This window comes from Equus przewalskii, chromosome 1, assembly GCF_037783145.1.
Source record: "Equus przewalskii isolate Varuska chromosome 1, EquPr2, whole genome shotgun sequence".
Lineage (NCBI taxonomy): Eukaryota > Metazoa > Chordata > Mammalia > Perissodactyla > Equidae > Equus > Equus przewalskii.
Window position 1 is genome coordinate 1732057 of NC_091831.1, and position 15589 is coordinate 1747645.

Genomic DNA, 15589 nt, shown 5'->3' on the forward strand with positions numbered 1-15589 from the left:
CACAGCTGAGAAGTCGGCTCCGGAGCCTTCGGAGGCCCATGCGCCCCTTCTGTAAGATCAAGGGGCCCCATGCAGCAGAGTCCTTTGGGGCTCTAAAACACTGGGCCTTGGCCTCACCAGGGAGGTCCTGATCCCGCAATACTTTCTGGAATCCCCACTGGGGCATTCTGATACGTGCCCAGATGCAGAAGCACCTCTGGTCCCTCAGGTCCCTCCCACTGTGACAGGGTCAATGTGGGGCATCACTGAATCCCGTACAACCTGGTTTCTCTCACCCCTAGGGGCGGCCTCACAGCCCACTCCACGCCCCAGCACTGCCCTGCTCTGTCTGGGGTGCGCCTGCTGGTCCCCACCTTCTGACCCTGTCCATCTTCCACACGGCTTCTCTTTGAGACCTCTGTGCCCCCACTGGGTGTTGCACCTCCGGCCAGCACACAGGGTTCTTGGGTCAAGACAAGGATTTAACTGTTTCTCCTGGCTCTGGGTGGCGTAGCCTGGTTGTTCTGCTGGGCTCATGGGGGACCTGAACTGGCTCCACCACTGAAGCCAACCCTTGGAGCGCCTCCTGTGTGCAGGGCACAGGGCTGGGCACGTCACTTGTGTTTTTCATTATTTCATTTAAATCGCACAAAAACAAAATATTATTTTATATATTATATAATGCGGTTGGGCTTTGGGGAAGAGTGGCTGAGGTGGGTGAGGGGAGCTGTGTCTTTGATGCCAGCTGGGGGAAGCTGTGGGCAAGGCCAGCAGAAGAAAGCGCATCCCAGCCGCCATGTGGGACCAGCCTCTCACAGAGACACCTGATGGAGGGGGCGAGCCAGGCGGTGGGTGGAATGCAAGCCCCCAGTGGACTCCCTCCCCACTGGACTTGCATGACATGCAGAGTTTTGGACTATTGGGGTGGATGTCTCAAAGGGGAAATATTGCTCTTCTTGCTAATTGTATGTCTTCAAGCCCTGAAATGATAAATAAATGAGATTCCCTAAATTGATTATGAATTCTACAGGGAAAAATTGTGGAAGACTGAAAAGAGCAAGAAAAGATTTCTGGCTCCTTTTTCTGGGAATGCTGGAGCCTCTGAGGGCTGTCCAACCCCACAGAGGTGGGCGCCTTCGTCTCTGAGGAGGCTGCACCGCGGTTGTGGAGCAGACGTCTACCTGGAGGAAACAGTCGGTAATGCAAACACGTCCTGTCCACAGACAGGAACGATTCCTGTTCGTGGCATCGCAAATGATTTTTGCCAGGTAGGGAGCATAAATTCCGTTAGATCAAATCCTCATTTGAATTGGTTGTAACTTTTTACTTGTTTCCTCCCTAACTAATGAGTTAAATAAAATTTTTGACCTGGATTTATTGTATATTGTATGAGAAGCATGATTATACCCTCTGTTAAAATGGACCCTTTCACAGTTTAGTTACAATCCCAATAAAAATTCCAGCAGTTTTTTCTTTAGGAAAAGCAACTCCGAGGTTTCTACGGAAGCCTGGAGGGCCAAGAAGAGTCAGGGTACTCTGGAAGAAGAACAAAGTGGGAAGCCTTGTTCCTCTGGAAGTGGAGGCGTTACAAAGCCAGAGGGACAGATGGGGGAGCAAATTAGAAAGCTCATTCAACACATGACAGAGGTGGCACTGTGAATCGGGGGCAAGATGGTCTTTTAGTAAGGGCTGCTAGGACAATTGTGTATCCATATGAAAAAAACCTAACTGGGTCTCGACTTTACAACACGCACACAGGCACGCACACACATACGAGCACACAGTCCAGATGGGGCAAGGACTCATGCAGGAAAGACAAAACCATGAGGTTTTAAAAAGATAAATCTTCCTAACTTCACAATAAAAGGATTTCTTAAGCAAGACATGATAAGCACCAACCCTAAAGGAAAAGATGGACAAGTTAGACTATTTTAGAATTTAAAGCTTTAGATCACACAACGACACCACCAAGAATGAAAAGATAACCCACAGAACAGAGGGAGATGCTTGCATTTTTATATAAATTTTGGAATCAGCTCGCCTATGCCTGCAAAAAAGCCCGTGGGGATTCTAACGGCATTGTGCTTGCCCTGTATATTAATTTGGGGAGAATTTCCATCTTAACAATATTGAGTTTTCCAATCCATGAACATGGGATCGCTGTTTACTTAGCTCATCTTTAGTCTCTCTCAGCCATGTTTTGCAGTTTTCGGTGTACAAGTCTTGCACATCTTTTGTTAAACTTATTCCTAAATATTTTATTCTTTTTTTATGCCATTATGAGTAGAATTTAAAATTTTATTGTGGATTGTTTGTTGTTGTTAGTATATAAAAGTACAACTGATTTTTGCATGGTGATTTGTATCCTGATACCTTGCTGAAATCATTCAACAGTTCTTTTTTGGGAAATTCCTTAGGGTTTCCCACATACAAAGTCATGTCACCAGCAAAAAAGACAGTTTTAACTCTTCCTTCCAATCCGACGTCTTTAATTTCTTTGTTTTACTTTAGCATGCTGAATTGAATTCTTTGATGGGAAAAGACAAAAAAAGATAAAAGGAAAAAGTCCCCAACAGAGTGGCAGCACTTCTTCCAGTTCACCTTAAAGGGAAGACCCCGCTTAGCACACCCGGCCTCCTGTCAGGTCCCTGCCAGGACGTGAGGGGTCCCTGTTCACTCAAGGAAACCCTTCAACGTGAGCGGCAGCAGCCAGCACGAATAAGAAGCAAAAAGGGCCCCTGAAGGAATATGGACAATGAGAGGAACCCAAGAAGACTTTTTTCAAACAGCCAATTATAATTCTTATTCTCAGAGAAATGAGGTCACACCTATGCGATCACATCTATGAGTGAGAGGCGAATCCCAAAAGGATTTTATTTCAGAGAATAAACATTTTTGAGAATGAAATGTATGATAGTATAAATAAAAAATCAAACAGAAGAGTTGGAAGAGAAAATTGAGGACGTTTCCTAGAAAGGGGAACGAAAAGCCAAGGTTGGAGAGAAAAATAAGAAAATAAGAGTATCAGTTCCAAAGTCCACCACCTAACTAACAGGAGTTCTGGAAGGAAGAGAGGGAGGAAAATGACAGAAACAACAGAGCAAACCTTTCTGGAGCACAGGGACACGGACTTCTGGTTAGAAAGGGCTCCTGACAGGAACAGACACTCACATTACAGGTGCTCCGCCATAGGACCTCAGGATGCTCTGAGCTCTAGGAGAAGACCCTATAACTTCTGGTGGTGGGCGGGAAGAGAAACAGGGCCAAATGCGGGATCAGGAATCAGCATGGCATCCAACTTCTTAACAGCCACCCAGGGAGTTAGAAGACAATGCAGAAATACCGTCACGTTCCTGATGGAATTAGTTTCCGACCTATAGCTCCATAGCCAGCCAGAACACCAAGTGTGAGGTTAGAGCAAGAAGCTCATCCACACGAGGTCTCACAGGACTTATTCCCCATCCTCTCTGTTCCCAGAAGCTGTTAGAGGACATGTTCCACCAAGATGAGACGTATACATCAAAACAGAGGAAGATACGGGAGGGAGGGATCTGACACCGGAGGGATAGAAGGCGTTCCCAGGATGTGGACAAAGGGAATCAGGACAAGGGCAGGCTTAGGGAGAAAACAGTGGAGGTGGAGACAGGAGGAGAGGGCGCTCCAGGAAGGACGTCTCAAAGAAAGGTACGCGGATGGATGTCTAAGGTTTTTGACAGTATTGAGAGGAGATTTACCCTCCCGTTGTAAACTCAGCGTGAATTAGTGACATTCACTTAGAAAATTAAGCAAATGAAAAAATTAATTCCAAGGAAAACAAAAGTGCATGCAAGAAAGGTAATGTAATTGTGAGTCACTTGGGTCTTTCATGAATGACAGAAGTAGCAATAACAGTGCAGTAAAGATACAGACAGCAAATATCCACGTAACTCAAGATGAAGTCCCAAGGACAAGTGACAGTGACAGCCTTTCTCTATGCCCCCCTAGATCCACTGCCCACCCCCTCCCTCGGCTCTGTGCCCAGGAGGTTGGCCCTGTGCTCCTACCTCCTGACCTCTGGTTGTGTTTGGCCAACAGGAGCATGAAAAGCAGAGGTGGGAGGGTGGGAGGTCTGGGTATTTGCTAGCTTTGGCTCCCTGGTTGGGCTGAGCCCACGCTCCTGTCCCATAGCCCTTGCCACAGCTGCAGCCCTCACGCTGTCCTCTTCCCTCGGGCCATGGCTCACCCCGGCTGCGGTCACCACCCACAGTGGGTCTCTGCCCGCACCTTTGTGAACTGCCCCTTCACTGAAGTCTCTTCTGTTACCTGTTTTGGGCGCATCATCTGCTCCTGCTGAGACCTGGCCAATGGAATTTAGGGGGTGGCCGGAGTGGGGGGCAGGGCAGAAGGCCATGGGGGAGCAGAGGAGGAGCTAAAATTGAGAAATCAAGAAGTAGATGTTTGAGCATGTTTTTGAGAATTTGGAATAAAATCCATAAGAATCAGCTAGAAGAGTTGCAGGTTGTTGCCTCTGGGGAGTCCAAGTCAGGGAAGCGGGAGGACCAGAGGGAACCGCTGGTTTTGTTTTAAGCCTTTGGTCACAGAGATAAGGCCACCTGCCTCCACTGCGAGCACTGAATCCAAAGACAGAAGCAGGGTCGTGTGGACCCAGGCAGCGGGTGCTGACGTGGTGCCAGCACATGGCTCAGGGATGGACGGAGAGTTGTATGGGGGAGCTCAGAACAGGACACCCTGGAAAAGGACAGGGGACCCTCCAGGTTGGGAACATTTGAGGGCCCCCAATGCACACCATGGCAAAGTTGTATTTGCTCCACAGCTCTCCATTTCCCTTCTGGGCTGTGGGTCTAGAATGATGGCACCCTTTCTGGGAAGTTCAACATGGGGTACAGCCTGGAGGCACTTTGGAAAACAGGGTCCCAGGGAAGCAGAGAGAGGCGGCCTGGGTATACAGCTGTGCTGGTTGGAAAGCTGGCTGCACCCCATTGAGGGGCATCCTGGGGACCCCGAGTATGGCCAGCAGCAAAGCTAGCTGAGTCCTGATGAAGCCTACAGCAGGGGGCATGGAGCACACTTCTAAGGCAGAGCTCACGTCCCTCAAATTACCAAGAAGGACCAGGCTCCAAGTGATGAGGAGAACGAGGAGCAATCCTTCTAAGAAATTGAATATTCTCTTCAACTTCTAGCACTGGGGTTCTGAGAACACTGACTCTACCCGTGTCTGCCACGGGATGCCTGGTCTCTGGAACCATTAGGGTGCACCAGATGAAGCTGCCAACTTTTGACCCTTCCTGACCTGCAAAGATGGCAACTTCAGATGGTCCAGCCTAAGAGCAATGCTATCCCAGATAGTGCTCACAGCACAGGAATGTCAGGAAGGCCTCTGGGACCCATGACCATCCCACTGTGGGCCTTCTGGCCTTGTCTCTCTGGATCCAGTGAGCTGGACAGACTGCAGAACCTGCTATTTATGGAGCATGCCATAACTAAACCTTGGTCCCTCCTTGGCTCCGAGCTTAACCTAGCACTCTAAGAAGAGCGATCCTTTAGTAAACCCTTTTGAGGGGAAGGGGGAACATTAACTTGAAGATGTCTTGCTCTGACCCAAACTAGAAATGACAAGTAAAGCTGGTGTGGCTGGTAGGGGTGGGGCAGAGGGCTGGAGCTGAGCCTGCCCTGTGCGTGCCTGACCGTGTGCGTTCTGAACCATATCCTTTTAACAGGCTTGCATCCCTGCAGTCCTCAGAACCAACAGAGATGATGTGAGGTGCGCTTTGCTGATGAAACAGGCCCGAGACCCAAGCAGAAGAGCTGCCCCCACGCCGCCCCGCGCCACCTCCACGCCCCACACCACGTACCAGCCTGCGGATCTCCCGTTCGCACTCCTTCTTGATGCGGGAGATCTCCTCCTGGTGCAGGTGGTACACACTCCTGATTTCCGCGGCCTTGACCTTGTCGGCCTGGATCGCCAGCGTCAGCGCCTCCTCCACCTGCTTCTTGGCTCCCTTGAGCTCAGAGATCTCCTGCTGCATTTTTATCTTCTCCACCTCAAACCCCTTCTTGGCCTCCTCCTTCGCCTCGGACAGCAGCACGGTCTTGACCTTGTCGGGGGCGCCATCACGCAGGCCGTGCAGCAGCGCCTGCAGCCGCTGGTTCTCGTTGTCCTTGATCTTGATGACCCTCAGCAGCTCTGCCTCGTGCTGCCGCAGCAGCGTCTCACGCACGGCCTGCAGCTCCTTCATCTTCTCCTCGTGCAGCTTGGTCTTGAGCTCCGTGAGCAGCACGGCATTCTTGTGCTGCTCATGCTCCCGCACCTGCTTCAGCTCCTGGTTCTTCTCCCTCTCCACTCTGCTGACCTGAAAGACAATAGCAGGACCTTTGTGCTGTTTGGGAACTGACCTCTGCATTTTCTGAAACCTGATCACAAATTTTAGAAAGTTTTGTTTTTGTTTTTTTCAAACTTGAGTGCTATCTTCCATTCAAGAATGTCTCCTTAAAATGGGGGTTGAAAATGGAATCAACACTTATGGGTGGACAGTGTGAATATGCACCCAAAGGTGTCCGCAGGGGAACTCGAGGCTGGAAGCGCTGCTAGCCTGGAAAGTAAGACCATAGACACACAGTCCACAGAAATCTGCTTGGCTGCTTCATCTGGGAACAGGCCGTGCAGAGGAGGGCAAAACCATCAGCTCTGAAATGAATCTTCCAGGAGAGCGGGTGGGATGCTCTTGGCACAGCCCTGTAGGGGCCCAGGCTCCTGCCCTCCAGCCGCTTTGGCCCCACCCCCTTTGGCCCAAATAACGAGGGGTGCCACGCTTACCTTCTGTGACATTCTTGGCAAATGGGCAAACCCATCTAGCAGCTGAGCGTCTGTGTGGAAGATGTCTGATACCTGGATTTTTGGAAACACTCAGGTTTTTTTACTGGATGTTTTATTTTCATCTAGAAGCTTCGACCTTGGCTAAATGACCACACTACCTGCCATCTGGCACAAAGCCGATGCTCAAAATCTATTTATGGAATGAAAGAATGGCTGGAATCCAGATCCGCCCTGGGCCTACAGTCAGGAGAGGGCCCACTGCAGGCGCACCGAGTTCAGCCCCTCACTGCCTCCCTCCAGGCACGCCTCGGGTGCCATCTGCTTCCTGCCGGGCCGAGAGAAAAGCAGCCACTGACAGACACCCCACATTTAATGTGTCCAAACAGGCGTTCCGTTGCCCCCCAGCTCCGAGGTCTCCATCCTCAGTCCATGGCACCTTGCGTGGGGCCATGGTCCTCAGATCCCGTCCTTCCCTCCCGTCCCACCCCAAACCATCAGCAAATCCTGCCAACCCCACCTCAGAGTGCACCCCGAGTCTATCCACCTCCCTGCTCCCCCGGCACCGCCTCCTGACACCTCCCCGGCTCCCACTCTCCATGGAGAGAGCTCATCGCTTGGGTCCCTGCGTAAGCCTCTTCCCCGGCTGCCAGTGCATTTAGTATAAATGTGGCGCTCTCTCACAGCTGAGGAGGAGGGCATCATCCATGCATCTTTGAGCTGCCTCCAGGGGCGGGTCCTCACGGGAGAACAAGCCAGAGTTTCAGCCACGCTCCACGGGCCTGGCACCCCTCGAAGTCTGGGGTTCTTCCCCGCAGAGCTGTGTAAGCTCTGATCCCACAAACCCTGGACACGCCTGCCCTCCACCCTCCTCGCTCACTCTGCCCCAGCCAGGCCCGCCTCCCCCCTCCTCAGGGCCACTCCCGCTGCCCCCAGTGCCCTCCTGCAACCTTGGCCAGCAGCCTCTGAAGCCGCCCGCGGTCAGAAGCTCTTGCGCCCAGCCTGCCACAGCGCCCACCCCTAGTACGTTGTGTCACTTTCTTCTCAGCAATTATCACTCCCCAAAAGTGTCTCAGCCATCTCTCTCTGACTGTGCCAGAGCAGATCCCCCTGGGAGAGGACACGGCAGCCATGTCAGCCTTGTCCGCTCTTATTTCCCCACTAGGACGGACGTGTGACACTGACTCGCTCAGCTGGTGCTCGCCGACCAGCAGTCCTATTGTCTGGTGGGATCCCACCCCGAGTCTTCCCTTAGGATGGCTCAGACCCCAGGACGCCTGAAGAAATCCTAATAGCTGTGCTTCTCTCTTAGACTCTCCCAGGGCCCCTGACACTTCCCCAGCAGCACATGGGGCAGAGTGACCATCAGTCCAGCTGTTTGGGTTTCTGGCTGGCGAACTGAATTGTTGCTAAAGGCCTAAAGCAGAAAGATATTTATCCATCTTCCATTTAAGATGAATCACCCTTTTTTCCAGTAGAAATTGAGTTCAAGACAGCAAAAAGCAAGATTTTTGACAGTGTTTCCCAGTCACGTGGGGGTGACAATTAATAATCCTCTACTCTCTAGGGGAGTCCACTGGTGCCATTTCAGAACATGCTCTGGGGGAAGGCACTACTGTCCCCACCGTGAGGTGTGGACGCTGAGGGTCGGGCGCAGCAGGTGGACGTGGCGGAGCCAGAGGTGCGGCCTGCACCTGCCGATCCAGAGCCCAGCTCTCCTTCCCTCACGTAGAGGAGGTGACGTTCATCTCCGTGAAAACTTCTTGGATGGCAATGAGCAGACAAAAGAAAAGAGATGCAGCCTGTGTCACAGAGCAGATCTTTTTTGGAGCAGGGAAGGAGAGCAGAGGAGGAAAGAGTATCTGCGGAAGAGTTCAAGGTCAGATGGGGCTGAATCCTCGCTCCGATCCAACCAGTTCTGAGTGATAACACACTTGCTCACGGTTACCCTTCAGTCCAATGCCCGTGACTCTGCCAGAGTCAATACCAGACACGTGGGAAAAGCCCGTCAAGAATCAAACCAACACGCCCACCCTCCCTCCCTCCCTCCGTCCCTGGTCCCAGCATGGCCTCCAATGTGCCATCAGCTGGTTGGAGCAATTGGCTTCTGTCGGTGCAAACGGTGCAGCGGGGCTCCCCTCGGATCCTGCATCCTCCACGAAGGCTGCCTCGGTTACGCAAGCTGGATGGGAAGGGATTTGGCAACTGAGTGAAAGAGGAACAGGCAAGACACGTGAGGTTCCCAGGAGACACTTCCTGCACCGAAGCATCGTTGTTAGGCTGCCTTGCTCACCTGCGATTCTGAGCAAAACGTGCTGAAGATGAAGACGCAGTCCCTTTGGCTCCCTGGGAGGTTGGCTAAAAGGCGTTCCATAAATGCACGGGGCTCCCATCTCTGCCGTCCCTCACCACTCATCTCCAGCAGCGGGCTTTTCTCCGAAGCTCCATCCTCTAAGTGGACCGTGAACTGCCAAGCTCCCTGGTACCATGGAGACTGATGGATGGAAGGGACGTGCTCGTGGACCAGGACACTGGGGAGTGCGGGCTTCAGCTGGCAGGAGGGGGAGAAAGTGGGTGGAGTAGAGACAGCCAGAGGTCTCAAAACAACATGTTGGGGGTGGATCAAAGGCTCCCCTCCCAGAAAGAGCACTGAAAAGAGTGAATTAAGTAACCTAAACAGCCCAGCCAAAATAGCGCCACATGACTCAGATCTTTTTAGGGACACACCAGCTTCATAACAACTTGTTAAAAAAATTGTTCTGCCAAAGAAGCTTTTGGGATGTTTCCCTGAGATCCCACAACTGTCTCCTTCATGGACACCCACAGCCTCCCAGGACCTTCCTAACACCAGGGTGCTGGCTGATGTGGCCTGCGACCGCTCTGCCTTCTCGCCTTCTCGCCTTCTCAGGCGTCATGGGTCTGAGGAGTGTCTCAACTTAGGGCGGATGCTTCTGTTGGTGCCCAGGGGAATAGTGGGATAGACGCTTGATTCCTTCTTTTAAATTCCCCAGGTTTCAAGGTATGAACGCCTTCCTTGCCAGCCTCAGAAGGGAACCTGTTAACTGTTTCTTTAGGAACATGTGGATTTAACACAGCTGATGGCTTCAACTCGTCAGTCTTCGCGGGGCTGAGAGGGTCCATTTGTGGCTGGTGGGAACGTCTTCCAGGTGGCCCTGAATCCTTTGAATGTGACGTGACCCTAGCAGGCTCCCGTGCTCTCTGGTGAGTCAAGATATTCCAGGCTCTTTGTGCTCATTTCCTGCCCCAACTGTTCTCCAGTCGCCCTGGTCTCTTTTAAGGGGAAATGATCTTTCAAGATTAATCAGGACCCGAGGGCTGCTCGCTGCTCCAGGGTTGGTCACAGCCGTAAGGCCTTTCCAGGGGACAGACATACAGCTTCCATCATTAAGCATATAAGCTAAACAGTGTAAGTTCCTATTGACATGTACAGCTTACAGTTGAAAGTACGGCTTCTGTTCAGCTTCCCCACGTCACTTCTGATCTCCATCCTTTCACACTGAGAGTCCTTGTTCTCAAGGAGACAGAAGACGACAGAATTAGAACATCCATAATTACTGACTTCTATCCACGGTAGACGTACGACAGTTTTAAAATACAACGGTTATAGTATCAATTCTGTCCCCACTGATCACGATTCCTGAAAATGGTTGGCTTTCACGTTCCTCTGTTCTGTTGGTCATGTTATGCCATGTGTGCACGGTCTGCTCACACGGCCATCATGCACCATGTTCTCTCCCTCTGCTCACACAGCCATCACGTATCATGTTGTCTCCCTCTGTTCTCTCATTTAGTTCTTTTCCTGCGGCATTCTAAAGTATATCATTTTCCCAATGAATTTGCTCAGACAAATCCTACCAGGCCACCACTAAGCCCAGGTCGTGGGTGCCTCCTAGGGCCTCCCCACCAGTGAGGTCTCATTCACAGAGTCACCCCACCTTCGACGTCACTCTAGTGGCCTGGCGGTCTGAGGCCCCCTCTCAACAGGCCCCTGGACGTGATCACGGAACAACGTCCCCTGACTTCCTGCAGGTTGACGACAGCTTGTCCACGCCCCTTCCACCTGAACTTCAGTTTTACTGGATGTAAAATCCTCAGCTCACATTTTTTTTCTTGAGTATCTTAAATATGTTACTCATTCTTTTTCCAGCATTAAGCTACTGCCGTGAAATATCTGCTGATGATCTAATTTTCTTCCCTTGTAAGTCACATGTTCTTTTTGCCTCGATGCCCACATTTTCTTTCCTTTGATGTTACTCAAACACGTCTCAGTGTTGGTTGTTCCCGGTCCTAGTTTCAGGCCTGTGGTTTGCTCTTTGCATAAGTAGTTTCTTCTTGTTATTATTTTTTTTAACTTTAGCGCAGTTTTCTTGAATTACAGTTTTCAGTATTTGTGCTGTTCCTTGAGTGGGCTTTCTTCTTCAGGACCTTCGATTATCCATATGTGGGATTGTTTTTGCCCATTTTCAATATTTGTCACTTTCTTTCAAATCCTTTTCTCTTTCTTGTTTTGTTTAAATTTTCCCTCATTTTTACCTCTATTCCTCTTACAGCATTATTTGTTGTGTTTGTATGCTCTTGTGTTTCTTCTAGTTTATTCTTTATTTCTAAAATTTTTTTATTTCTATTTTTTTGTGTATCCTGACATTATTTACACATTTTTCTAATTCTGATTTATGCTTTTGTTTATGTCTTATCTCATGTTCTTGATGTCTTTTAGTTCCTTTTGAAGTCGTCCCTCATAACTCCCACCTGTCCTAGAGGATGTCATGCTGGGACGCTTTTTGTCTGTAGGGATGTTTTCCGCTTCTTATTCTTTTTTTCTCATAGTAACTGGATTGCTCTGACCTGGACATTTTCCTGTCTTTCATTGTGATTATTTCAGTCTTCCTAAAGTTCTCCTGAAGAATCCTAACTAGGTTCTGCACCATAGGACCCCTTGCTGATCCCATGCCATGGGTTCTGGGGTTCGTTCCCATCCATCTCCATTCTCCACAGGGGGGCAGACAGCTGTGAGCCACGCAGCCATGGCCTCAGCATCCTCCGGGTGGGGAGAGGCAAAAGGACTGCTGGAAAAACCAAAATGACCCACTGCACAGGGCAGAGCTGCCACCTGCCATTTCTTCCAGCCTCAGCTGCATCTCTGCCCCGAGACCCCTCCCCACCCTGAAGGCCCTCTTCTGCTTCAGGCCTGTCCACCTGGCCAGAATCACCCATCCCTCCCCTAGGCGCCCACGGTGGTTCATCCACACGTGGCAAATAGCTGCATCCTAGCTCCTTGTGGCCGGCTGCCTGGGAGCGAGGCGGGCGCAGGTCCCAGTCTCGGCTCCCCTGAGAGCCGGCCTCCTCTTCTCCCCACAGGTTGGCGGCCCCGGAGCTTTTGCTCTGAGCCCCTGCGTGTGGCTTGCTGGCGGGAGCCCACGTTAAGGAAGGGACCACCGGCAGGAACAGCCTGTGCCCTGGGGCAGCCTGCTCTGTGCCCGGCTCGTCCTTCCACCCCCTTCGGAGCCTCATCCTCATTCACTTTCACTCCACGCTGTGTGGACTCCGCTGACATCTGTGAAAGCATCGTTAACCGACTGACCACGCCTTCGTGTACCAGCCACAAAGGCTGCGTTTTCCTTCCTTACTGAAGCGAGGGATTTGTTGACCTATGGTCAACAGGTGCTTGACTATATTTCTCATCTTCAAATGCCTCAGATCAATGCGAGTGTTTCCAATGAGCTTTCATGAAACGAAACATGCTGAAAAACACTCCTGTTTTTCTTTCATCCTTGCAGGGAATTCTCTGTCGGGGGCCAGCCCAGAAGGCCTGGCAAGGGGTGTGCACACTCCGGATACGGTTGTGGCCAGGCTGTGTGCCCAAGCAGAGGCCTGGACCCTTTCCCGCCAGGTGGGTGTCGTGGACTTCAGTCCCTGGGCCCTGAAGCTCTGGTCTGAGGCCATCTCAGGCCCCCAGGTAGAGCAGTGGCTTCTGTCCCCCTCACACAATGCTCTTGGGCAACCTGGATGCTGGATGGAGGCATCTGTGACTCTGGTTTCCTGAGATCACATTTGAAAGGAGGAAGGAGTAGCTTAAAGTTTCCAGGAGCCTGAGGACAGAGGTTTGATGTGGGGGATGCTGGGACCTCCTTCAGGGCCCAGCTGAAGTCCTCCAGGCCGTCCACCCTGCCCTGGGGTTGGAGGCGGGTCGCGTACTGACCGGGGCCAGGGCGCTTTGCTGGGCCTGTGCCGGGAGCTGCACGGAACTCCTGATGCTCGCCAGGGGCTGAGCAACTCTCTCTGGGCCCAGTGGTTTTGGATTTGAAAGCCAGAGGGAGGTCAGGCAGATTCCCAGCCCACAGGACCCCAGAGAGGAGAATATGAAGATGCACGGTATTCACGGATCCAAATTTGACTTTCTCTTCACACCCAGCTCCAGGGTGGCTGCCTCTTGAGGGCCACCCTCCCCCAGTGCCTGCTCCCCAGCTTAGCCAGAAGCCAGCTCCACTTCCCCAGAACTCATGGACCTTGAGTCCCAGCTCTGCCTTGGACCTCGAGGAGCCAGATGACCACACACTCCACAAAGGCTGCAGGTAGGAAAAGAATGAGAACCTGCTTTTCAGACGGTAAATTCCTGTGCACAAACAGCAGCTTTATCCTTGTCTCTGAGCACATTTCCCCTCTCTGCCTCGTGTCATGGACTGACATGTCTTGCTTCCCTTTTGGAGCGAGGGTGGCGACTGGGGCTGATTCACCCTGGTAAGGTGTCAGCAGCGGGGGGTGGGGGCGAAGGATGGATTTGCCCTTCAAGACTCATCGTCCTCGTGGAGCCCCTGCTCCACAAACCTGCATCAACAGCCTCTCCTCCAAACCCCAGAGGTCCTCATGAGCCACCACCAGCGATTCAGCTCAAAAAAGACGCGCAGTTGTTGACCCGCAGTTTCTGACGAAGAGCAGGGCTCTCCGAGCAGGGACCCTTCAAGGCAGTGGTTCTTGGGCTTAGCTGCACATTGGCACTGGGGGAAGCTTTACAAAACACGGATGCCTGGGCCCCTTGCCCAAAAATGATAACATATTGTCACAGGCAGAGAAGGTAGCTTGGGTCTTGGGAATCTTCTAAAATCTCTCTCTCCCCAGGTGAGGCCGAGGAAGAGAGTCATTGGCATTCCACACCTGGGGTCTAATGAGGAGTCTTGGGAGCTGGGGGGCTGCAGAAGGCCCCCGGGATGCAGTGCCAGGCCCTTTAGTCCTGCTGATGGCTCAAGACAGCCCCCCAACCTCTGGTCCTCATACAGGGTGTGCCTCCCAACATGCACATACACACATACACATCACGCACATGCACACACATCTATCACACGTGTACATGTGCGTGTACATACATCAACATGTGCACACAGGCACACACAATGGATTTTGGAACTCTTGCTGTTACATGGCATCATGGGGTTCTGAAATATGTGAATGGGACAGTTAAAGTTGTTTCGGGAATATCCAATAAACCTCTAGGAGTCGAGGATGGCCTTGTCCCACTCCTGTCTGCCCAGACGCAGACCCGGTTGCACAGAAACACTATGAGTTCAGATGCGATGGACGCCACTTTTCTACTAAAAAGGACATTTTTCTGTATGATGTTTCCAGGAAAATAATCTTATGCTAACCTCTTTAGAGATCAGCCATTTCAGGACTAGCTCCCTTACAGGAACAGACAAATAAACACTGGAGCAGAGCACACACACACCCTGGCATGTGTGCACGTCCTCGCTGGCCTCACCCACCTCCTCTCATGGTCCGGGGCACGTACAGCTGCAACTCCAGCACGGCCTTACTTCTCGGTGACATATAATAGAGCCTGCCTCTGAATAAATGGATGCACGCCCCCTCTTCCACGTAGCCTCACACTCCTCGATTCTGTGAGTTGCTGTGGCCTTTCCTCACATTAGCCTAGTTTCCGGAACGCTCTCTCACTTCTCTTTCTTCCAATGCCTTAAGGGGAAGGCATCCTTCTCTCTGGCTCATTATTTTCTTCAATTGTGTTCTTTCTGCAGTGTTTTTGTCTACAGAGTCCCACGGGGCTCTGCTTCCCCAGAGATGTATGTGAGTGTCTGACTGACGAGACAGAGAGGGTCTGCAGCCTTTCCAGGGCCCTGGCACACGGTGCTGGGTGACGCTGTCCCATGCCCGCAGCAGTGGAAGCCCATTTCCCAAAGGAGTTTTGGAAATAACTGCGTTGGGGGATTTTGAGGTCATTCCCGTTATCTGTCCCCACCTCTCTGCGTGGACAGAGCAGGTGTCTTGGCCCCCAGGGCCTGGTCCCGTGCTGTGGACGTGCCCCCCTTGGCCGGCGTGGAATCGTCTCTCCTGATCTCCGTCTCTCCCTGTCTGGCTCCCCCTTGGTTCTCACCGCTCATGATGAAACAGGGAAAACACTTGGTGTTTCTAGACCACCCACCTCATCAGATTTTGAAGACAGCGACTGTCACAGTGTTTTTAGAGGGCCCTACAGTAAGACATACAGTGACCTGTGACCAGGACACTGCACACACCTGGGCTGAAAGCAACTGTCAACTGAGTTAAGGTCCGCGAGTAGGTGTCAGTCTGCCTTAGGACCCTTCACTGTCCCAAGGGTCCTGGTCCAGACGGCACATCATTAGGTCCCCTCCACTGCCCCCCCGCCTCGCCGTATGGCCAACATGGCCTCATCTCTGGACCACCCTCCTGTCACCCTCCCCTGCCACCGGCTGCATTAGGCAAGGCGTGCTCATTCCTGCCCCTGGCTTCCTCACTCACCCCGTCCAG

The 15589-nt window shown here is 51.9% G+C and overlaps 1 protein-coding gene across 50 annotated transcripts in view; it reads right to left on the reverse strand.

Annotated features, from left to right (window-relative positions):
- The window catches only part of JAKMIP3 (Janus kinase and microtubule interacting protein 3), a 129402-nt gene that overhangs the window by 55425 nt on the left and 58388 nt on the right, over positions 1 to 15589 (reverse strand). For all 50 annotated transcript variants that reach the window (XM_070558040.1, XM_070559720.1, XM_070558631.1 and 47 more), the window contains exon 3: positions 5832 to 6329. In XM_070558040.1, the coding sequence (XP_070414141.1) occupies positions 5832 to 6329 (498 nt within the window). The remainder of the gene's footprint in view (positions 1 to 5831; positions 6330 to 15589) is intronic.